The sequence below is a fragment of the Penicillium hispanicum genome, assembly GCF_028827665.1.
Source record: "Penicillium hispanicum strain IBT 35686 chromosome Unknown utg000007l_segment0_segment0, whole genome shotgun sequence".
In the NCBI taxonomy this organism is placed as follows: domain Eukaryota; kingdom Fungi; phylum Ascomycota; class Eurotiomycetes; order Eurotiales; family Aspergillaceae; genus Penicillium; species Penicillium hispanicum.
In genome coordinates this window covers 2,088,650-2,113,186 of record NW_026623199.1, presented here as the reverse complement: position 1 = coordinate 2,113,186, position 24,537 = coordinate 2,088,650, and the positions used below count along the sequence as shown (strand labels likewise).

General features: G+C 39.7%; 6 protein-coding genes across 6 annotated transcripts; 2 read left to right on the top strand and 4 right to left on the bottom strand.

The window, feature by feature from the left end:
• Positions 1-287: 287 nt before the first annotated feature.
• On the bottom strand, positions 288-662 carry N7459_008583 (VOC family protein; the record flags this gene model as incomplete). Its single annotated transcript, XM_056947751.1, has 1 exon — positions 288-662. The coding sequence occupies one exon, from the start codon at positions 660-662 to the stop codon at positions 288-290; it is 375 nt and encodes a 124-aa protein (XP_056797261.1).
• Positions 663-1,127: 465 nt separating this feature from the next.
• Positions 1,128-2,272, bottom strand: N7459_008582 (HpcH/HpaI aldolase family protein; the record flags this gene model as incomplete). Its single annotated transcript, XM_056947750.1, has 5 exons — positions 1,128-1,282; positions 1,351-1,693; positions 1,775-1,903; positions 1,988-2,108; positions 2,205-2,272. The coding sequence occupies 5 exons, from the start codon at positions 2,270-2,272 to the stop codon at positions 1,128-1,130; spliced, it is 816 nt and encodes a 271-aa protein (XP_056797260.1).
• A 1,277-nt stretch (positions 2,273-3,549) lies between these two features.
• On the bottom strand, positions 3,550-4,806 carry N7459_008581 (SNF2-like protein; the record flags this gene model as incomplete). Its single annotated transcript, XM_056947749.1, has 1 exon — positions 3,550-4,806. The coding sequence occupies one exon, from the start codon at positions 4,804-4,806 to the stop codon at positions 3,550-3,552; it is 1,257 nt and encodes a 418-aa protein (XP_056797259.1).
• A 77-nt stretch (positions 4,807-4,883) lies between these two features.
• N7459_008580 (uncharacterized protein) lies at positions 4,884-6,152 on the bottom strand (the record flags this gene model as incomplete). Its single annotated transcript, XM_056947748.1, has 1 exon — positions 4,884-6,152. The coding sequence occupies one exon, from the start codon at positions 6,150-6,152 to the stop codon at positions 4,884-4,886; it is 1,269 nt and encodes a 422-aa protein (XP_056797258.1).
• Positions 6,153-8,291: 2,139 nt separating this feature from the next.
• On the top strand, positions 8,292-9,113 carry N7459_008579 (uncharacterized protein; the record flags this gene model as incomplete). The annotated part of the gene is made up of 3 exons (XM_056947747.1): positions 8,292-8,320; positions 8,695-8,800; positions 8,838-9,113. The coding sequence occupies 3 exons, from the start codon at positions 8,292-8,294 to the stop codon at positions 9,111-9,113; spliced, it is 411 nt and encodes a 136-aa protein (XP_056797257.1).
• Positions 9,114-19,164: 10,051 nt separating this feature from the next.
• On the top strand, positions 19,165-23,139 carry N7459_008578 (putative ABC efflux transporter; the record flags this gene model as incomplete). Its single annotated transcript, XM_056947746.1, has 2 exons — positions 19,165-22,408; positions 22,466-23,139. The coding sequence occupies 2 exons, from the start codon at positions 19,165-19,167 to the stop codon at positions 23,137-23,139; spliced, it is 3,918 nt and encodes a 1,305-aa protein (XP_056797256.1).
• Positions 23,140-24,537: the final 1,398 nt, after the last annotated feature.

The window sequence follows — 24,537 nt, the reverse complement described above, 5'->3', positions numbered from 1 at the left end:
TTCATGCGAGATTCTCATCATTGCAGCCAGTTATTAACATTTCAAGAGGAGATGACTCCCGGTTTGGATATCGCCAGTCCCAGTCAAACCCAATGATTTCGCCCCAGATTGCATTCCGTGGAGCTAATGCAAGGCTCTATCACCAGTTTTAATATTGCGCATAGCTCTGATATTGTCAACATGGGGAGTCACGTCACTACCGTTTATGATAGCTTTTACCATGTGGACGCTGAAAATAACACCATATATGTATCTGCAAGCCTCCTCATTTTCCACTGGTTTCCACATCACTTAGACCGATGATCTACATACTCAACGACAACTCCGTCCGGATGCCGAAACCGCGTCTTCCGTCCCGCTGGCGTATCCTGCACAGACTCAAGTTGCTCGCAGCCTCCCGCAATCAAGGTACCAACATAGTTATCCAGCTGGTCGACTTTGATAGTCAACTTTGTCTGCTCGAAGGGCTTCCGGCTCTCCGCGGAACCAGCAACGAACAGCACGGAGAGCTTGGGAGAGGAGACAGCTGCTAATTCAAGACCCTTTTCTGGGTATGGGAAGCGCAGTGTCACTTCGCCGTTCAGCAGCGTTTTGTAGAAAGCGAGGCTTGCTTCGAGCTGCTCGGCGTCGATGAAGACGCGGGTAAAGGTTTCGAGGATCATGGTTGTTGAATTCTCTCGGAGGAGAGAATGTACAGCGCGCTTCAGAGGGTTTGGGAAGGTATTTTTGTTTAACGAGTTTCTTTCTTCGAATGAATTGAGATGCTTGAGCTTCATTTAGATTGATCCAGATATTTAGCGTACATCTATAGCAGTTCACAGCCTGGTCGCTTCAATTGGATTATAAATCCAGATGAAGGAATCAATGGATCCACGATGGCGGGGTTGGCCCGAAATGAACCAATGATTTAGCTGGTTCGATTCTTTTTCCTATATAGGAAGCCTCGGTGGTCGGTTTCTATAAGAGCTTTGATTCAAGTGTTTCCACTGCGGTGTTTGATGACCCATTTTGGACTAATAGGAAATGAGAGGAATCTATGGATATTTTTCAACATGACATGACATCCATGATAACGTTGATTCTGTACAAGTCATAGCAGGTCATACAGCACAATCAGTTCTTTTCTCCTAGTAACCTCCCCGAGCGCCACCCTGTGCCGTCTCGCCATTGGCGGTCTTGAGCTCATTTAGCATCCCCGCCCGGAAGACACCAACATCAGTGTTAACCGAGACCATATCGAATCCTTGCTGAGCCCGAGCCCGGGCATCATTTCCATCGGTACCTAAACAAAGATTTGTTAGTTGCGCGTGATAACTTTGCCGTGCAGAAAGCGACTGGCACAGAACATACAGAAAATCGCGGCCGTCTTCCCAGCCGCATGGGCCGCGGCCAGGATACGCTGGATGGCAGCCTCGTGTTGCTCACCGCCACGAGTGACACCCATCTGCTTCGCAAGATCAAAGGGACCAATAAAGAGCACATCGATGCCGGGCACGGCGGCAATCTTCTCGACGTTCTCGACGCCAGATCGCGACTCGATCTGCACGGCCACTGTGAGACTGGAGTTTGCGCCATCATCGTGATCAGGCCCCGGGTTGAGCCCTGGGAACGAGTGAGGCGCGAACATGGGGCCGTATCCACGAGTTCCGAGCGGCGGGTACTTGGTATATTTGACGATGTTGGTGGCGTCGACCTGGGATGGGTATTGGTCAATGTCGTAGTTGCAGAGAGCTAATGTGACTGGAGATCTATCTCAGCCCTTGTGGTACTCTACCTCTGAGTGACACATCGGCGTCATGATGCCGTGGGCACCGGCATCGAGGGCGCGCTTGATCATCCACTCCTCTGCGCAGGGAACTCGGATAATGGGACTTGCATGTTCGGAGCTAATCGCATTGACGAGCTACAGCTTTGTCAGTGGATTGTTGGACAAGAATGATGAATGGTAAATTCATCAAGCCCACAGTCCAGACGTATCCAGACGAACCTCGTAATAGTGGTGGTCGGAGATCAATCCATGCTCCGCATCAACCAAGACCCAGCTGAACTTCGTTGAAGACCCCGAGGCACCGTGGAGAACAGTTTTCGCAACAGCAGCACTGGGAAGACTGCAGAGAAGGCCAATTAGTCATTAAAGCCGGCGAAGTGCTTTTGGGGGGGGATCCTTTCTCGACAATGGACTTGCATCCGGGGAGCCGACGTACGTGAGCCAGAAGCCATATGCCGGCGATGAGCCCTTGAGGGCGGAGTTGATTGCGGTATTGAACGACATGGTCACCAGTAGCCGGGAAGAATAAACCGGAAAGCGTGAAGCTGGATGATTGCGAAGCGCATTCGAGTGAATGTCGACAAGATGTCCAGAAGAGGGGAATGGACCGCGGGTGCCTCGGGTTAACTACGGCCGACCTCGGTGACGCGCCGGGGTGGAAGGCGGGCGGTCGTGGTTACGGACCGCACTGCTCGGGGTAACTCCGCGTCGAGCCGCTGGTTTGATATGGTTACTCGATTGCGAGGCAAGTGGTGATGGCGTTATTCCCGTGAGATTATCCTTATTTTGTCACTGACTGGGCTTGGTGGGATATTGTTGTGGGCAATAAGTATGTGAAGCCCGGTTGCAACTTTGGGATCTGGACAAGGTATGGCCAAGCCTTAGAAATGTGAACTATTTAGGATACATTAATGATTCCTCGATAAATTGTATCCTCCCTGAGACTAGAGAAGCCTACAATGCTTGCTACGGAGCTTCCTTGTATGCTGGAATGACAAAATGACGTGACCGTAAAACCAAATACTACTTTAGGTAATCGGTTTCGCTACGAAAGACGATCAAGGCTTCTGCTCAGGTCAAATCTTGTTTAATTTGAATGATATCGATCCCATTTGTATTCCTTCTCCTAAAGAGAGCAAGCCATCTACATGTCTGGGGCGACCGGAGTTACCAACTGTTCTTTACGGTAGTATACTGTTGGAATGAGTGTGGAGAATCGCACTAATAGTTTATCCTTTTCCTGTATGTTATGATTAGTTAAGCGTACGCCCCCTAAATTGGCAGATTGGGCGTAATAGCAACACAGATTTCTCATTGATTCCTATTGGACGGATCCCCTCCCTATCCTGACAGCAACCTTCCAAGGTTGGAAGTTCCACCCAGCCCTGGAGAGCTCGCGGTCATGTGATTTAGTGATTTGGACGCAGAGGGTACTACATCCGCCGATCAAGGCGCAAGGGAAAGAAAAGGACGTTTGGCGCGAAAATTCAAAAGCTGCATTTCTCTGTAGAAAAGAAGTCACCCCCCAGGATAAAACAACGTTGCCAGCTACACCCTGAGCTGCCCATCCCCATGGTCAAGTCGCCGAGGCTCGCTTGCGCTTCTTTGCGCTCGGCCGCGGGAGCTGGTCATACCGTATATGGATCGAGCGCTCATGCTGGAGTGACTGGATCCCATGGGCGGGTCGTGACGGACACAACAGCCCTTACGCTCGAGGGCTGGGCTGCGTCGACCTGAATGATCGACCGCACAAGCTCACTAAAAGAGATTAGCTTAGACATTCAAAAAGGACTTCTGAGGTAGGCTGACTCTGCGGCTTTCTTATGCCATCGCTGGTACTCTGCCTTCTCCTCGGAGGTGTGAGCCACCGTAGCTGTCTTATAAATGACCTTGTGGCAGAGATCCTGGAGCAGTAGGCGGCGCTTATCATTATCGTCGTATGTCATGGGAAGCTGGGAGGCCTGGGAGCGCTGGACTGCAACCATGTCCAGCACTGCTCGAAAGTAGACGGCCACTTCACGGTGTGTATCCCCCTTTGCTGCTAAAATTCGACGGAGCGCCGGTGGGTGCAGAAGGCTCAGTCTTGTGGTTCCAAAGGGTGCCAGGGGCTGCATGAGCTCACTCACGCGCAGTGGTTCATTCAAAAACACATGCTTGAGGTTATCAATCTCAGATCGTTTTTGCAGGTCGATCTGGGAATAGTAGGCCACGTCCATAAGAGCCCTTTTCCCGAGGAGCTCGATCAGACCAATAAGGTCCTCAACGGAGTTGAACATTGGCGTAGCGGTTGAGAGTAGAATAGCAGAAAAATCCTGCATGCTCAGTAGCTCCCAGATCCCAGTTGCCTTGTTCTTGACCTTGTGGGCCTCATCCGCAATCAAAAGCCCGAACACATCCGCATGATCCGTGCATCGGGTTAAGAGTGTGTGCGGCTGCTCTTTCCACTCGGGCGTCCCATCAGAAAGGTACCTTGGCGGGTCATGATGGACCCCATCAACTTCTTCCTCGATTACGTACCCTGTCCGAATAGAGTGCGTCTCGTATGATGAGATGACAATAGCCCTGCGGGCCTGATCATTATCCTTATCAAAGATAAAGCGGAGGTCATGAGGGACTGCATTGCCCATCTCCGATAACGCGCGGGGCGTTAGAGTGCGCATAGTCATTTTCCGCTTCAGGTCAGGGTCTCCGTGGGAAAGAACCTGAGTAAAAAAGGGCCAAAACTCTTTAATCTCATCTAGCCACTGGCTGATCAAGCCAGGAGGGACCAGAAGTAGAGTTGGCCGGCATTCTGGCTCTATGGCAATGACTGCATATAGCAGCGCAGCAAGAAGACATTGCTTTGTCTTCCCGAAGCCAGTCTCGTCTGCAAGGATAGCGCCGTGGATCCGTAGATCTTCCAGGCGATCTGCAGCCCGAGAGACTCGCTGCCCTTCCACCGACTCCGCTGAGAGCCCTGCCAACTCCAGCAGCGGTTTAGCAGGGATCTTTCCTATCAGCTTCAGCGCTAGCCCGACTGCCCCAGTGATCTGGTACATGTAAAACTATGAACTGAATCTGCAGATGCAACTTAACGAACTTGGTAATGATTATGCACCAGTTGATGAAGACTGGTTCAATGAATATAGAGGTTCGGGTTCCAGTAGAGAAGTGTCGAGGAGGTTGAGGCAGGCTCCATGACCTGCAGCCAAGGTGGGAACGCATGGTTCTCAAACATGGTCGACTCTGGGTCATCTAGCGCACAGAACTGAACTTTGATCTCAAATTCGGAGTTCTCAGGGTCTGATAAGGCCCCCTTGATGCCTTCCCACATCGTTCCGAAGAGATCGAGGCTCCATGGCCGACCCCGTCTACCCTCATGATACTCGAGAAGAATAGACTCAAAGTCAACCCCAAGGCGATGCGTGTCAAGGTGCCGTCGAAGCATATCACGCATCATAGCTTCGTCTTCACAAAGGCGTGGATCATACTGAAGAGTACTATGCTTAGGTGGCATAGGAATGTTTCTCTTGAGTGCGTCCTCTAAGACCTGGTGAACCATCTCATTGGCACTAGGAAAACAATTTTCCTCCCAAATGACTGTTACTTCGATAGGAGGCAGTTGGGCAGGCTCTGTGAGTTGCAAGTCACCGGGGATTGGCAAGGTATCGTCATCTTTTTTACCAGCTTTTGGTTGCATCCAACCTGGGAGAAACTTTGCAACCTTCTCCTTCGAGTGGATCCCAGTAATGGTGCTCATCCGGACCTGCCAAAAATTGGTGGTAGACGCAATGGAATGGACGTATTTCATCAGTTCAAGACAGCAGTTCAACTTCTCTAGGCGGCCCTCTCCCATCTCCGGAAACGGGCCTAGCTGAGGAACTGGGCACCCTATATGCGAAGGAAGCATAAAATTGGTAGTAGGGCCCTTCGTTTTAGCTGATCGGAGACACTCCAGAAACTCTGCTTGGTACTGAACGGCATAAGACCGGTTCTCCTCCGGGGTCGTAGCCACATAGATATCTAGGTCTTTTTCCAGCTGGAGGAGAATCCAGCTGAACATAAAGCACCGTTTGTTGCTGGCGGTAGACTTATCATCCTCTGGGTGCGGATCCCATTGTACCATAGAGGTTTGCTTAGAAATGTTGTCCTCGTCCTCACTGACGATGTTAAGGATCGTTGGCCGCGAAATTGAGCTCCAGATTTTCGAAGCTTGAATAACAGCCTTCTGCACTGGCCAGGAAACTGCGAGCTGTTGTAGCTCCCCAGTGGTGGAGAATCCCAGGTATCCAGCTAGGGTCTTTTCCTTGTTCTCGCAGTTCAGGGCACCAGTAAGATTCCCTTTCTCCACAGGCTTGGTTTCGGCTACTGCCGTTCCTCGTGTTGATCCTTTGGATCTCGGCATGGTGTCACTAAGGGATTGTAAGAGTTGCCTGTAAAGATACTCTCAGGTTCGGTCCGCTCTGTAGGTATGGTGATGGTTAGAGCAAAGCTCACACCCCTAAAAATGGAGGGTATATATACCACGTAAGAACGATAGTACTTTGAAGATCTTTGGGAGAGTGTATGATGAAATGAGATAGGTGAAGGATTGAAGCGAAGAGGGATAGGTGGTAGTGAAAGCTAAAGCAAAGAGGGATAAATAATAGTAAAAGCTAAAGTGAAGAGGGATAGATGATAGTGAAAGCTGAAGTGAAGAGGGATAGGTAATAGTAAAAGCTGAAGTGAAGAGGGATAGGTAGTAGTGAAAACTGAAGTGAAGAGAGATAGGTAATAGTAAAAGCTGAAGTGAAGAGGGATAGATAATAGTGAAAGCTAAAGTGAAGAGAGATAGGTAATAGTAAAAGCTAAAGTGAAGAGGGATAGATAATAGTAAAAGCTGAAGTGAAGAGAGATAGGTAATAGTAAAAGCTGAAGTGAAAAGGGATAGGTAGTAGTGAAAGCTGAAGTGAAGAGAGATAGGTAGTAGTGAAAGCTGAAGTAAAGAGAGATAGGTAATAGTAAAAGCTGAAGTGAAGAGGGATAGGTAGTAGTGAAAGCTGAAGTGAAGAGAGATAGGTAGTAGTGAAAGCTGAAGTGAAGAGAGATAGGTAATAGTAAAAGCTGAAGTGAAGAGGGATAGATAGTAGTGAAAGCTGAAGTGAAGAGAGATAGGTAATAGTAAAAGCTGAAGTGAAGAGGGATAGGTAGTAGTGAAAGCTGAAGTGAAGAGAGATAGGTAATAGTGAAAGCTGAAGTGAAGAGGGATAGGTAGTAGTGAAAGCTGAAGTGAAGAGAGATAGGTAGTGGTGAAAGCTGAAGTGAAAAGGGATAGGTAGTAGTGAAAGCTGAAGTGAAGAGGGATAGGTAGTGGTGAAAGCTGAAGTGAAGAGGGATGGGTGGTGGTGAGAGCTAGGCAGGATGAAACAGCAACCAGGTCATCATAATTGATGGTGGCTGCCTGGGATTTGCAGACCATCACCTCTGCCATGCAGATGGCTTGGGCTCTCTCTCTTCCTCTCTCTCTTAAACAGATGATGTTCTTCCAGCCAGAAGTCATACATAGCATAGTGCACTTCCATCAGAACATATGGCACCGACTATCCCTCATCCTCCAACATAGTAAAGCCCACCTCATCAAAGTTGGCGCAATTACAGGTTAATCGGATAGAGGAATGCGTCTACTTTGTGTTTCGACTCGGCGCATACATTGAGTTGATATAAGACTTTGATTAATCAATTCTAAATGGACCTCGGGATGAGATGCTCTAGAAGAATACAGGAGACTCATTCACCTATTCTTGGGTATTTCTTGGGTTGATATAGACACAAGGTTGCATGGTTTGAAACGTTTCGTCTATTTCTATCTCTATCGGTACCGACCAACCCCAGCGAACGAGTCTGATCTTTCGACGATCAAACCAGACAAAAAAAAAGAAAAATTGAACAGAAAGGAAATCCGTCAACCATGAGAGCAAGGAAATATGCATGGGGAATTGGAAATCTAACGCACGTAACAGACAAGTGTAGAAATGCGACGAGCATTCCGAACGTTAGGCTTTATAACGAACACGGAGGTCGTGAAATAAGATGAGAAGTCATGGCTGGGAGAGGAGGTACGTAAAATGCTTAGAGTCATGGAGTCGACTTGGACCTGGGCGTAGTGTCTTTCGAGTGGTCCGCGATGGTAGTATGTGCTTCGTCGGCGATTCAGAGTTCGGAGATGAACTTCTCGGCCTCTAGGGCGGTAACACAGCCAGAGCCTGTGATTTTAAGTTAGTCAAATCTGATTGGGATTGGGGATTATATGTGGGTCGAATATACCGGCACTATAAAGATACAGTCTCAGGACTTAGAACAAGCTAGGAGACCCGGGACTACTGAGGTCGGTGAGCTTTTTCTATCAGGTAATCCGCCCTTAGCGCTGACTAGTGGATTATTTATTCCACTAGGTTCTATCCGGGTGGAAATCAAGATCCAGTAGAATACTTCCACGGGCTTTCCGATTCAACTAAGACTGCGATTCTCAAAAGCTCTTTTTTTGGCTGCCAGCAACAGAGCAAGAATGGCCGACGCACACCGACCGGACTTTAAGTATAAGAGCTCGCTGGAGACATTGTGGAAGTGATGGCACTTAATTTACAACCGAAGTCGGGCACGGGCTGTTAGGACTTAGGCACTAGTCCCCCTAAGCCAACGTTGTGCGCTACTTATATCAGTCCCGGGTATACTAGAACATAGCGTTCTAGCATATTTGGTCTTTCGGCTTGTTTGGCTAGTGCGCCCGGGCACGTGCCGTAACACGGGCTCAGTAAAAGACACCATTATTAAGATCGAGGATAGAAGCTACTAGTCAGTGTTCTAGGAGGGTTAGGCCCTGGCTGATGGCCCCTAGGTACTCGCGATTATCGCCGAAGAAAAGAAGCTCCGTTTTAGGTGCCGACCGAAAGGGGTTGGTTATACCTCAGCGACACGCGGATCGCCGCTTATGCCCTGGAGGTCAAGTTCTGGGCGCCGGGGATCGAGGCGAAGATTGCGGCGGGCGAGGACTGGATGAAAGTGCCCGACGTGATGGTGATCATCTCCACAAAGACGCGCAAAGTGCATTTAGGTGAACGACGTCGAGCTGCGCCGGGGCTCGCCGACGGAAAACGGGCCGGAGGGTTTGCACTTCGGCAAGCTGTACACGGACGACATCATCACCATCTTCCACAGCAAGGGTGAATTCCTCAATCTGCACTGCGAGTTCTACCACGGCGACAGTGCACGCCCGCCGCCCGCCCACGAGCCCCGGTTTGTTGTTCGCCAGGCGCTCATGGCCAAGTCGGACGGGGCAGCGAACTGGCTGCCGGTTCGGTCGAATGGACCGAGGGAACAGGACGAATAGATTGGTTGATCTCTTTTGCGTTAACTATCGTCTCTCTCCCCGCTTTCGACATAGATTGATGGGAACTGCATCCCTGGGTGTGACGTCGTACAAGGCCATCGTCCGCATGCGTACACACTAGATCTCCCGCTGTTTTGATCGAAATCTTTGATTCTTTAATTCCTAATAGCAATGCAACTGACTAGAGACTTTCCTCGTGTGAGGCCCAGAGGGTAACTCTTCTGGTACTCTCGAAAAAAAAAAAACAAAGAGGATACTAAGAATGAAGCTACAGTCCTGGAGTCTTCCCTCATGCGAGGCTCAGAGGGTAACAACTTCACCGTCCATGTTCAGGTACTCCGCCATAATATCACCCCAAAACTCCTCCGAGATCTCCTCACCCCTGGCCTCCAGGATGCGCCGAGGAATCAATTGCAGGTTAAGTCTGTCAATGCATGAGGATTGTCTGAATAGGACTCCTATCCGCTCGTTCGGCATTTGAGACGTGGGTACAACAAACGCCATAGCTTGACTGAGAATTGGGTGGTCTGAAAGAGTAATTCTGGTCTTAACCTAGACAACTAAACCACCCGTCGATCGATATGGATTATAGACTGGTTCCTTTAGATACTGTTGGAACTGTTCTAAGAGGAAGTCTTCTGCGATAATAGTTTAATAGGCCCCTATATTAAATACTATATCTGTTTTAACTATATAGCTAGGGTTATCTAGTTAGCTATTAAGACCCTATAAGATAAGTATTCTATAAACTATAGGAATATATCTATTAATTAATCCCGCTTAAAGCAAGGTAAATAGCTATTAGAAGTCCTTTTAAATAGCCTCGCGAGCTATCTTATATAGATATTAATAAGCTAATTCTATTAAAGGTAGATAAGGTTAAACTATTTATATATTAATATTTAATTAGATTAGTAACCTAAAGTTATATTCTAAAGGCAAATCTAATAATAGTGACTATAGGGTTATCTTTTAAAGTTATTAATAGCTTCTAATTGTCACATACCGGCCGATCGTTCACTGCTGTGTTAGCCTCGCTGCCTTAAAGGTGATACTTCTCTTAGTAGCCACAGTCCCCCTAAGCTTGCCTATCTCCTATCACTACTGCCGCTCTAGCCTTATATAGATCTAGAGTCCTTGAGGTGCTTATCCCGAAAGGTATATTAATCAGAGGCGCTGACTAAGTTAGTCACTTAGAGATAGCTATCTCTAAGTGAGCTCCTAAGGCTATTAAATGTTAATTAGGGTATCAAGCAATACAAAGTAGAATAAAGATAAGTTGTATTCCTAATCTAGGTATTCTAAGTGCAATAATTTAAGATTAAATATAAAGAACTAAATATATACTAATAAATAAACGTCTTTATATATCTAGTCTGTTATATCACCTAATAAGACTAGGTCTTATTACTTAATAGGATCTAGTCCTATCGCTTAATACCTTATTCTATTACTTAATAAGTTAAATTATATAATTTATTATCTATTTAAATTATATCCTAAAGATTATTTTATATAACTTCTAAATTAATTAGTTATTACTTCTCTATTTTTATATCTTAGTATATTACTAGTACTAGGTCTATAATATTATCTCCTCCTTTTAGGTCTTTATCTTAAAGACTTTTAAGCATAGCTACCCTATAGATATATACCCCTATTTCTGCTTTTTCTGATTCTTTTACTATATTATTCTAACTATATCTTCTAAGGCTTTTATTTATAAAAATACCTTATTCTGTTATATTAAGGATAAAGATTACTAATCTATTATTCTTTATAACTATTATATTTACTTTAACTAAGTATATATCTATTTTAATTATTCTGATCACTATAGTAGTTATATAAAAGGTAGTAATAATATAAAATATACTATATCTAACCCTATCTTTTCTAATACTAAGTAGTATTATTTAGTTAGATCCTAAAATTCTTTTAAGGAAGAGGAGGAGGCTATCTTTCTATAATAATAAATAATATTAACTAAACTTTTTTATCTCTAAAAGCAAAAATATTTACTATAAAAATATACTAATAATTTTATAGTATATAATTTTAAAGAGATTTCTGAATTAAAAGATCTTAAATATTATAAAAAAGAAGAGTTAAATTATTTTAAAAAAGAGTATATTAAATCTATTTATTAAAAAGATTATCTTATAAAGAGTGCTTATACTATAAATAAATCTACTCTATTTACTATTTATAATCCTAATAGGATTTTTATAGCTATATTAGAGGATCTTATTCTAATATAGTTAATTATATTTATTAATCTAATAAATCTTATAGATTAAACTAATATTAACTTTAATATTTTCTTTACTTCTATCTCTAAAGTATCTTTTTTATTTTATAATAATACTATTAAATTAGTTAGTAGTAGCCTTTTAGATTTATAATAGATTCTTATATATTTTCTAAGGTAGGATATTTTTTTTTATTTAATTAAGAATTGCTGCTGACTATTAAATTAACTATCTTTTATAATAGTTTTAATTTTATATTTATTTTCTATTTTTTTCTTAATTTTAATATTAGTAATAATTTATATATTTTTTAGTGCTAGTTCTAGTAATAATATATAGAATATTAAATAAATTTGCCTTATATTTTTTAGTAATTTTAAATAATAGTTAATTAGTTTTATCTTTTTTTTAATTATAAATAGTCTTAGTTTCTTATAATCTAACTTTTTATTTAGTTATTTTATCTTAATATTTTATTATAGTAAGTAGACCTTTCTTTTTTTTTAAGGTTAAGCCTCTTTTTATAGTTTTAGTTATAGTATATTTTTATATATAGGTTAAGAAACTTAATATCTTTTATTATTTATAAATATAGTTATTAAATATTAATTATTAGTAATTATACTGATTCTATAACTATATAATTATTTTATAGTTTACTAATTAATAAAAGATTATACCTATAATTAATATAAAATAGTGATTCTCTTATAGTTAAATATATTGTATTATTATATATAAATTATATAATTAGTAATAGTCCTATTTAGTTATTCTACTAATAATTTATATAGTGTTATAGGTATTATTTTAGTGTTTAGTTTATTTATTCTATTTATTTATTTATTTATAGATAGTAAGCTATTAAAAGTCTATAATTAATACCTATCTAATCTATAAATAATTATTATATTTTACTAATAAATAGTTTATCTCTGTCTAATATAATCTTTTTTAAAGTCCTATAATCTATAAAAATATATTATAGAAAGATACTTACTATTTTTTCTACTGTGATTTTCTTAGTTATCAGAATTATATATATATATTTAGTTAATTTATCTATAATAACTATAATTATATTATATCTTTAGGATTTTAGTAGTTTAGTAATAAAGTCTATTATAATCTATTCCTGTAAATATATTAGCACTTTATTTTTCTATATTTCTCTATATAGTTAGTGTTTTACTAGCTTATTTTATTAATAAATATTATAGATTATAATATACTATTAAACCTTCTAGTATATATTTAGAAAATAGTAATTATATAAGATATATTTAATTGTTTTTTTGATTCCTATATATCTATATATTAGTATATTATAATATTATTAGATAATTTCCTTCTTTAATTTTTAAAGTATATAGATTAATCTATAAATTAGGATTAATCTATTATTTTATTTTCTAATTATTTCTTTTAGATTTATATCTAGGATTTTTTATATCTTTATATTATTTTTAGTTGTTTTTTTAATTTTTTTAATCTATTTATTATCTATAATTTTGCTAGTCACTAAAAGAACTTAATAATTATATATAAGATTTTTTTTAATATCTATAGTTAGGATTATAGATACTACTTCTTTAGTTCTTTTTTTATAGTCTAGTTATTAATTTAAGATATCTATTTAGCTATTACTCTTATTATTATAATATTTAATTCTATAATTATATTATAAAAGGACTTTTATCTATCTTATTTATCTATAAATAAGTTCTTTTATTATTATAAAGAATATTAAATTCTTATAATCTGATTTTACTATTATAGTGTACTTTACTCTTTCTAAATATAGTTTTTAGATCTTAAATATTAATATTATAATTAGTAATTCTTTATTATAGATATTATAATTAAACTCTATTTAGATTATTTTTTTAGACTAAAATATAATTAATTATAGCTTTCTATTATCTCTTAGTTAAGTTATTCTTATTTTTAATATATAATCTAATATATTTATTTTAATAGTTATTAGCTTCTTTAAATTATAGACTGCTAATATTATTTATTCTATGAATAATTATTTTAGTTTATTAAATAATTCCTAGGTTTTACTATTCTATTTTTAGTGGTTATTTTTCTTTATTATCTTATTAAGTCTAACTATAATTTTTCTAAAATTATAGATATAATTCTAATAGTAGTTATATAATCTTATAAACTACTATATTTTTTTAAGGTTCTTTAGTATTAACTATTTAATAATATTTTATACTTTTTCTTTTTCTATACTAAATCTTTTATTACTAATTATATATCCTAGAGATCTAGTTTCTTAGATATAAAATTTATACTTTTTTAGTTTAAAAGTTACTATAGCCTTTTAAAGCTTTTAAAAGATTTTTTTATTATATTTAATATATTCTTCTATAGTTTTAGAAAATATTAAGATATTATTAAGGTATACTACTATAAAGATATCTAGATATTTTTTTAATATACTAAAAATAAATTACTAAAATATAGCTAATATATTAGTAAATCTAAATAGTATTACTATATACTTAAAATGTCTATATTTTATTTAAAATACTATTTTTTATTTATTACCTTTTTTAATTTATAGTTAATTATATATATTAGTGATATTATATTTTATAAAATATTTTACTTTATAGATCTAGTCTTAGATTTTTTTAATTAAAAGTAATAGATATTAGTCTTTAATAGTAATTAAATTTAATTATTAATAGTTTATATAAAGTTATAAACTTCTATCTTTTTTTTTATAAAAATAATAAAATATTTAGCTAGTAATAATAATTTTTAGATATAATTCTTTTTTAGGTTTTTATTAATATATATTTATAATATCCCTAATTTAAACTTTAATAATTAGTAGATTAGTTAGAATATAGATTTTTTACTTTCTTTAATCTTAATTTTATAGTTAAATAAACTATATTTTAGTAATTTACTATCCTTTAATAGCTTAAATATATCTTAGTATTTATAGTACTCTTTAGATATCTATATTTTTTTTTAGTTATATAAAAGGTTTTTGATTTATAGTTTATTATAATATATTCTTTTAGTTTATTATTAGTTATTTCTAGTGACTATTTTACTGTTATAATAATACTAATATTTATAGCTTTATTTTATACTCTGCTTTTAGGCTACTAACTTTATTTAGCTTTATATTTATATAAGTTATAATAGATTCTTATCTTTTTAAAGCTAGGCCTTTTATTATTTAATATTTTATATCTAATCTATCTTATTTTAGTTTATTTATATTTATAGTTTTTAAAATAGATACTGTTATATTACTAATTAATTTTTAGATTATATTATTTTAGCTATAGTATTTTAATTATTATATTATATTATTTTAATCTAGTGATATTAAAATATATTTCCTCTTTATAGTTTCTAATAATTATCTAGATCTATTTTATATAGTAGATAATTCTTAGTCCTAGTTTTTATCTATATAGCCTAATAATTAATATAATTTAACTTTTTTAGATTATTAGCACTTAGTACTTAGTGCTAAACTATAGATTTATAAAGTTTTTTATTATTCTAGAGTTAAGTATAACTTAAGTAAGAATACTATTTTTTTTAAGAATTACTATTAAAACTTTAGCTTTTATATACTTTTTTTATATAGTGGCTACTAATTACTATTTTTTTTAGTATAGTTTTTATATATACTATAGTGGCTTTAGATTAATTCTACTATAATCTATTTTATTAATTATATAAATTATATATAATTTATTATAGTATCTGATTATAGCTCTTAAATTATATTTTAGGTATTTTATATATTTAATATATATATAGTCTTTTTATATATATAGATATATTCTTTTTATATCTTTAATATATAATACTGACTTATTATTATTAGATTTATTATAAAATACCTTTTATAGGTTTTCTATATATAGTATATTATTTAGATTATTTTTCTAGCTAAACTATTTCTAAATTTCTAGATATTAATTTTTAAAAGAGTTTTAAGATATTAAGAGTATTTTATTAGTTTTTTAGGATAGTAGAGTTTTTTAGATCTCTAAGGTTTTTAGTATCTCTATAGATATTTTTAGGATACCTATTCTTTATTTTTTAGATTCTTTTTCTGATAGCTTTTAAGAATTAGTTATTTAATAACTGTTTTAGACTTTTTCTTAATCTATTTTTATTTCCTAGTTTATTTATAAAAACCTTTTTTATTTAATATACTTTTTAAGCTATAAATTAACTAAAGTTTTAAATTTTATTTTTTTCTAAACCTTTATCTTCTATTTATATTTAGAGTCTAGTTACAGTAAGTTTTTATATTTTAGCTATATTATTTATTTTTTTTTAGTATTATAATCTTTATTATTTTTAGATATAGATTATCTATTATTTAGTATTTTACTAGTAGTTTATAGCTTTTATAGTTTAGTTTTTTTATTAAGTAGTTTATATAGTTATTTAAAGATATTAATATATTTTTTAACTCTTTTATAGGCTAGTTCTGTTTTTTATTATTTAGTTAACTACCTTAAATTAATAATATTAATATTTTTATATACTAAGATTCTTAGTTAATCTATATCTTTTATCTGTTTTTAATATATTTTTTTAATTTAGTTAATATCCTTATTAATCTTATTTAGGCTCTTTTTAATCTCCTAGATACTCTTATTTACTATTATAGTGGCTTTTTATTATAAACTCTTATAGTTCTATAGTTTATTTATTTAATCACTCTAGATTATATCTAATAGTTACTTTATATTATTTAGTACTATTTATTTAATTCTAGGTTTTAGTGCCTTTTTTAGGGTATTTTTGTCTATCTAGGTTTATTTATTTTTTATATAATATTTTCCTTTTTAGATCTTATATAGTATTTATTTAGCTTTTTTAGTTTTCTCTACTCTATTTTTAGAGTTTTTATAGATCCTATTAAGTGCTTCTTATACTTTTATAGTATATTCTTTTAATATCTAGTATATTAGTTTTAGGCCCTATCCTAGGTTTTATTTAGTTTTAAATCCTTAATTTAGTTTATCTTATATTATATAAAGTATCTTTATTTTTATAGTTCTAGTTATATTATATATATTTTATTTTTAGATTATATAAATCTACTATAGCTTTTAATTATCTATTTTATTTTTATATTTTTTTATTATATAGCCTAGCTTATTATATTTAAAATAAAACTTCTTTTCTTTATACTATTTTTATCTTTTAGTAGGGAGTTTTACTATATTAAGCTCTATTAGTTATAGTCTATAAAAATCACTATAGATTTCTTTAGACTATTATAGTTTTTATCTACCTTTTTAGTAGTAATATCTATTATTCTAGTATTATCTATTATATTATATTTTATTTTACTAAAGCTTTTATTTATATAGTTAATTATTAAACTTAACTACTATTTTAATTATTTTTAATAATTTAATAGATTAATTAATCTATATTAATTTATCCTTAATTTCTTTTTTAAGACCTTATTTAAATAACTAGATATATATATTATTATTATAATCTAGATATAATATAATCTATTAGAATTTAGTAATATATATATTTACTAAGCTAGTTTATTAGATTTATTTAAGTCTTTTTTTAGCTATCTACTAAATATTAATATCTTTAAAAATCTGTTTAAGTTTTTTCTTAAAGATTTAGTATATAGTAAATATCTTTTTTATTATATTACCTTAATCCCCTATAGACTTTTTATTAAACTCTTAAATATAAAGCTTAAATTATTTAAAGGCCTATCTTTAGAGATATATAGATATATATATTATTTTATCTGTTTCTTCTATATAATTAACAATATATAACTATATATCTATTTATATAAGAAATAATTATAATTTAGCTTAATCTTTATAGAAGAAGTCTAGTTTAAATAGTTTTACTGCTAATAACTGTCTATATACTAGCTAATTTTATAGCTAAGAGACTATTTCTATCAATTCAGTATTAGTAAGAGATAATAATAATATATATTTAGCTTATCTTTTCTTTATATTACTAATACTATTATTTCTTACTATTATTAGATTATAGTTAGTAATAAAGTATTAATTATTTTGTTAACTTTATTTAAATCCTAAATTTAGTGTTTAATATATTATATACTAGCTAATTATTTACTGCTGTGTTAGCCTTACTACTTTAAAAGTGATACTTCTTTTAGTAGCTATAATCCCCTTAAGCTTATCTATCTCTTGTCACTGCTGCTGCTTTAGCCTTATATAGATCTAGAGTCCTTAAGGTATTTATCCTAAAAGGTATATTAATTAGGGGTACTAACTAAATTAGTCACTTAGGGATAGTTATCTCTAAATAAGCTCCTAAGGCCGTTGGATATTGGTTAGGGTATTAAGTAATACAAAGTAGAATAAAGATAAGTTGTATTCCCAATCTGGGTATTCTAAGTGCAATGGTTTGAGATTGAACGCGAAGAACTAAATATATACTAGTGGGTGAACGTCCCTATATACCTAGTCCGTCGTATCGCCCAATGAGACTGGGTCTTATCACTCGATAGGATCTGGTCCTATCGCCCGATACCTTATCCTATCACCTGATAAGTCGAGTCACGTGATTCGTCGTCCGTTCAAATTGCATCCCGAAGATTGTTCCACGTGACTTCCAAGTTGATTGGTTATCACTTCCCCATCTTTGTACCTTAGCGTGTTGCTGGCGCTAGGTCCGTAACACTAATTCTTAAAGGTATTACTAAAAGCAGTTTATTAATATTTTTATCATCCCTGTTCGCCATAGTACACCGTAGAAACAACTATCACAGAGGTTAACCTGGCAGCATCTGTTGATTATAGCAGTTGAAATCGACGTTTATAGATAAATCGGAGAAATAAAGCATTATGAAAGTGAGTGAGCTAGATATATCCGGACTCATCCAGGACTTGCTTTCTGGGCCACAGGAGGCCAAAGTGTTGAAAGCCACAGAGACATGTGCTGTGTTTAGTCTGTTTGAATATTTGCGTCTGTCTCTGTTTTTTCTATTGTGCAGAAACGAGCTATATATATATAAAAATCCAGTGTCTGGTAGTCGTTTCATTTTCACATGGCCAAAGATACAACTTGTGTAAGGTTATGTAAATTTCGAACAGTGATTGGTATCGGAATGTTATCAAAAAGTGGTTATTTTGCCGTGGCTGTTTATCTTCGTAAAGTTGCGGCCCAGGGGCAGAGGCGGAATTACAGTCATAGGCTTCCCATCTGATATATGCTCATGGCAGCAGCCAGGTAGAGAGTGGGTCAGGTGCCCCCTGAACCCACTCCGAGGTGCCCCAAATAACTGATTCCTGTTGCGATCGCAATGACTGGCAGGGGATAATCCCAATTAGGCAATTGCAGACACCTCGCTTCGAGCAACACCACGTGCTGCTCAGCCCGCGCAAGTGCCAACGTTGAAATGCGATCCAATCGAGCCAATCAGGTCAGACGACGCAGGCAAATCAGACAAATCAGACAAATCAGACAAATCAGACAAATCAGGGCGGGGGCGAAGCGCTCCGTTTAGAGTCCACGGGGGCTAAAGTACTTGGATCCTGCTTGTTGCTTTTTCTCTAACGTTCCTCAGATTAACTCCTCATGAACCGCATCTCTAGACCGCTGGGATCCGGTCGTATCACCATTCTGCCAACATTTGACACCATCCTCCCCCATTTTCTCACTCCCAGTTCCCTTGGCCTGGAAATTCATCGCAAATGCGATACACGATCGCAGGGAACGACGACTGATTGCTGAGGGTTCCTCTAGAACCGCATCTCTTTGGCTCGTCCACGTCCACAATGGAGAAGGACGAGATTCTGACCGAGCTGCAGGCTCAGAAAGATGCGAGCTTCGATGCTGCCCTCCAGGATGCGGTTTACAACCTCTCGCTTCGCGCCGTCAATCCAGTCGACATCCAAGTTGATAATTTGTCCCTTGATATCGATACCTCCCCTTCACTATGGGAGAGCTCGCCCGCCCAGCTGTGGCGTCACTTTCGTGGCAACAAATCCGCAGGTGCCTCGAAGACGGTTCTGGATGCGGTCGATGCGGAAATGTCGAGCGGGAGCTTAACTGCGATCATTGGGAGTAGCGGATCGGGCAAGACATCCTTGCTCAACCTGATGGCCAGTCGCATGTCACTATCGCGTGCAACGGCATCGGGGTCCACAACTTTCAATGGCGACACCAACATTGATAGTGTTCGCAGCGCCTACGTCATGCAGGAAGATGTTCTGATTCCTACTTTGACTGTTCGTGAAACCCTTCGGTACTCTGCTGATCTTCGATTACCGCCACCGACCACTCGAGAAGAACGACGTGCGATCGTGGAGCAAGTCATACTGGAGCTTGGACTGAAGGAGTGTGCGGACACATGGATCGGTACTACCGCCCACAAAGGCTGCAGTGGTGGTGAAAAGCGACGCACTAGTATTGGCGTGCAACTACTTGCCAATCCGTCGGTGTTGTTCTGCGATGAGCCTACCACGGGGTTGGATGCAACAAGTGCCTTCCAGATCATTCGCACATTGAAGCGGCTGGCAAAGGAAGGTCGTACTGTAGTTGTCTCCATCCATGCGCCGCGATCAGAGATTTGGAGTCTGTTTGACAATGTCATCCTTTTGGCTCGGGGATCTGCGCTGTATAGTGGTCCAGTGAACCAATCCATATCGCATTTCGCAGACTGCGGTCACGTCCTCCCTCTGTTTGTCAACCCTGCAGAGTTTCTGATCGACCTGGCGGCGATCGACAATCGGACCGAAGAACTAGAGGCTGCGTCTTATGTTCGTGTGGAAAATCTTCGGCAAGCATGGCGGTCCCGGTCATCCGCAACGACCAACACAGACGGCACGGAAAATAAAACGCCTGTAATGCCGGCAGCGGATGGTGTCGAAACAGGTGCAATGAATACAGTTTCATTCCGTCGTCAGTTCCTGGTCTTGACCTCTCGAACTTTCAAAACGACCATCCGCGACCCGATGGGGGTCGCCGGCAGTTTGCTTGAAGCCGTCGGCATGGCTGTGATGAATGGCTGGATCTTCTTGCAACTCGATGAGAGTCTGGCGGGAATCCGTTCACGAGAGGGTAGCCTCTACACAGCCAGCAGCTTGAATGGATATCTCATCTTGTTGTATGAGACTTATCGGCTGACCATCGACATTCGACTCTTTGATCGTGAGCACAACGAAGGTGTGGTCGGCGTTCCTGCGTTTCTTATCAGCAGGAGAGTCGCACGGTTTCCACTAGAAGACTTACCTGTGCCGTTGTTATTCTCAATAATCTACTACTTCATGGTCGGCTACCGACTCGAGGCGGCACAGTTCTTCATTTTCTTCGCTCTAACATTGCTGACGCATTACATCGCCGTGACTTTCGCGGCCGTCTCAATTGGTGTGGCGCGAAGTTTCCCGGGGGCGAGTCTCGTGGGAAACTTGTCCTTCACCTTGCAGTCTTTCGCCTGTGGGTATTTTGTTCAGTCGAACCAGATTCCCGTTTATGTGAGGTGGCTGAAATGGTGTGCATATACCTTTTACATCTTCGGGGCTTTCTGCGCGAACGAGTTCATTGGCGCTGACGGATCTGAGTTTGGCCAGTTTTACGCCTGCCCCTACTCCGATAATCCACACGATCCCGCCTGCAAAGAATATACAGGCCGGTACATCATGGAGAGCTTGGGGATGCCATCCGACTGGATTTGGCGGCCGATCGTGGTGCTTGTGGCGTTTACCATAAGTCACTATTTTCTGGCGGGCTTGCTCCTTCAGTACAATCGTTTCGCAATTGACATTGCTCAAGCTCGAAAGTCGGAGGACAATCCCTCGGCAGGCAAAGCCAAGCTTGCGATTCGGCCTGCCGAAGAGGCGCGACGGGTGGCCATCTCGCTCGACCAGTACGCCTTGGAGATTCGAAAGCGACGACTTCCCTGGCAAGTTTCCCAAAGTCTTCAAATCCTCCGGCCCATCACTGCAGAGTTTCATCCCGGGCAGTTGAATATAATCATGGGTCCATCTGGGAGTGGAAAGACGTCGCTCCTCAACTCAATCGCCCGCAGACTCCATGGCTCGATTGGTACTCAGTACCGCATACATGGCCACATGCTATACAACGGTGCGGTGCCTTCGGAGAACGTGATCCGATCGGTGACCTCGTTTGTGACCCAAGACGATGATGCTTTGATGCCGTCGCTCACAGTCCGCGAGAGTCTAAGATTCGCAGCGGGGCTGCGCCTGCCCACATGGATGTCTTGGGAGGAGAAGAATCGGCGTGCAGAAGAGATCCTATACAAGATGGGACTCAAAGAGTGCGCGGACAATCTGATCGGCAGTGAGCTAATCAAAGGCATCAGTGGAGGCGAGAAGCGCCGTGTTACCATTGCTATACAGATCCTCACCGATCCCAAAGTGCTGCTCCTGGATGAGCCAACGTCGGGATTAGACGCCTTCACGGCGATGTCTATCATTGAAGTCTTGCAAGGTCTCGCAGCTGAAGGCCGTACCCTGATTATGACTATTCACCAGTCACGCTCCGACCTGTTCAACCATTTCTCACAGGTTCTGCTCTTGGCTCGCGGCGGATACCCTGTTTACACAGGGCCCGGCCAGCAGATGCTTCCACACTTTGCGGATCTAGGCCACGAGTGTCCACAAACAACGAACCCGGCCGACTTCGTCTTAGACCTGATCACTGTCGATTTGCAACAAGAGGACCGCGAGGCTATCACGCGCGAGCGTGTTCAGCACCTCATTTCGCGTTGGTCCGACGCCACTCCTGAATTAGGACGAACGAATTCACAGATTGCAACGCCCGCTGAGCTGGGCAGCCTTCGCCGCCAGATGCTGCCGCTCCGTGTCACATTTCCGCTTGTTCTTCACCGGTCGTTTATCAATTTCTGGCGCCAGCCGCCACTCGTCATGGCCCGATCGATGCAGATCGTGGGAATTGCGATCATCATGGCATTGTTCTTCGCGCCGCTTAAGAACGACTATGCGGCTGTGCAATCGCGCATGGGGTTCATCCAGGAATTTGCAGCGCTATATTTCGTCGGTCAGTCATGGATTATCCGTTATGCTTTCCCTCAAAGCTACCACTAACTTGGAATAGGCATGCTTCAAAACATTGCCATCTATCCGAACGAACGCGACGTCTTCTACCGCGAAGAAGCCGACAAGTGTTATTCAGCAGAGACATTCCTACTGTCATACACAACAATCGAAGTCCCGTTCGAAATCATCTCGGCGCTCGTCTTCGGCGTGCTAGCGGCATTTGCGGACAACCTGAAGCGCACAGTGCCAATGTTCCTGATCAGCACCTTTAATTGCTTCTGTATCATCAGCTGCGGTGAGTCGGTGGGGATCATGTTCTGCACACTCTTCTCGCATGTCGGCTTCGCGGTCAACGTGACCTCCATCCTCCTGTCCATTTCGACGATCCTGGGCGGCGTGATGAGTCTGAATGTCAACGATGTCCTGCAGGGCATCAATCACCTGTCGCCTATCAAGTATTCTATTGCCAATCTGGCTCCGTACTCGTTGCATAGGCAGCACTTTGACTGTACAGCAGCCGAGCGACTCGCCGACGGTCGCTGCCCCATCACCACGGGAGAGGAGGTTCTTGCGCTCTACAACCTCGACAAAAACGGGGCCATGAATGTCATGGCGTTGGGCGTTTGCACCGTCATCTACCGACTTGTCGCCTATGCCTTGCTCAAGGCTATGCGCTCGCATCGTACGATGGAGCGCTGGCGCGAGTGGCGGCGCTCACGACAGAACCGTTGATTCCTTTTTCGTTGCTCTTGTCGTTTTAGATACCCATTTTGCTGCACGGGACGTGTTTGCGAGCTTCAAATATCATTGCTTATCATAATACCGATCATTGACACACCTGGATGGTCTATCAAATTCAATCGTCGCCCAAGCGACTTCATACCCACTATGGCGGCACCGGATGGAGAGAATCGACCGCTCTGGATACCCGAGGCCGACTTTCCAATGTCTACCCGCCCATTAGTCAATCATGCCATTGATAATTGCATCACAGGCACCAGGCCCCAGAGAGTGGAGGGGTAACTAGATGCCCAACCCAGCGGTGATCTCATCATCTCCCCTGTTGGTGCCCAAGTCCAGTCACCGTCCTCGTTCTTGCCTTCCCTTCGCCCAGCTCGTCACCCCCAGGACAGGAAGCCAAGAAACCAAGAAATCGAGAATAACTAGACCAGAACAAGAACCAGACCCCACGACCTACAAATAGAGTTGTGCGCAAAGCATCGCCGACTATTCTAGTCGCCACAAGTCTCAATTAGTGGAAGCTTGGCAAGCGCCGAGCGGGAATAGAAGACGGAAGATTATGATTGGAGGTGACGGTGGGAGAACCACTGCAAAACTCTGTTTTCGATCATTACAGTATTCATTCTCTCGCACTGGAGCTCGTCTCGGCAGCGTTCAGTCGTCGTGAAAGGCCCTTTTACCCGAGTTTCCAGTGGCCACTCCGCGCCCTTCCGATCTTTTCGCGAGGTTCCCCCCGGACTTCTGTCTACTTTTGTCGGCATTTCACCGGCCTCGTCCATAGGAACAGTGCTAGGCAGTGGCCAATAGTGGCCGGATAAAGATTAAGCCAGCAGTTGAGTTTTGTACCTCTTTTTTTTTCCCTTGGAGGTCTGGTTGGCGGTACTGGGTGGTGGTGGGTCGCATCGAGTTGGCCAGGTACATACATGCTGACAGCCCTAAACGACGACATCCACGAAGACTCCGTTGCCGAGCAGCTGTCCTGAGTAGCCGGTCACACCCCGAGGACTCCGTCGCGAGCGTATCATTGATAATACAGCATAATAATGGAGCCTGAGCTGACAGCAGAGAAGAAGACCCGCCGAAAGCCCGTTATTCGCAGAACCGTCCAGTGGGGAATAAGTGCAACGGTGCGAGAGGGAGAGGCAGACGAGCAATCTGACTGGCAGACGATCGACAACGAATCTGTTTGGTCGGTAGCTTTTTTTTTTTTTTTTATCAGCTCGTCCTTGCGCTCCGATTCGCCCGGTCCATTGCAAAGCAACACCAAGTGGAGTCCAGGATTCAAGAATCTTACTTCCCCCCGCTGGAGCCCTGTCTATCACTTGTTCTAGATCTATGGCATGGACTGGTGGGCAGTGCTGTATACAGTACATGTCGAGGTTCCACGGG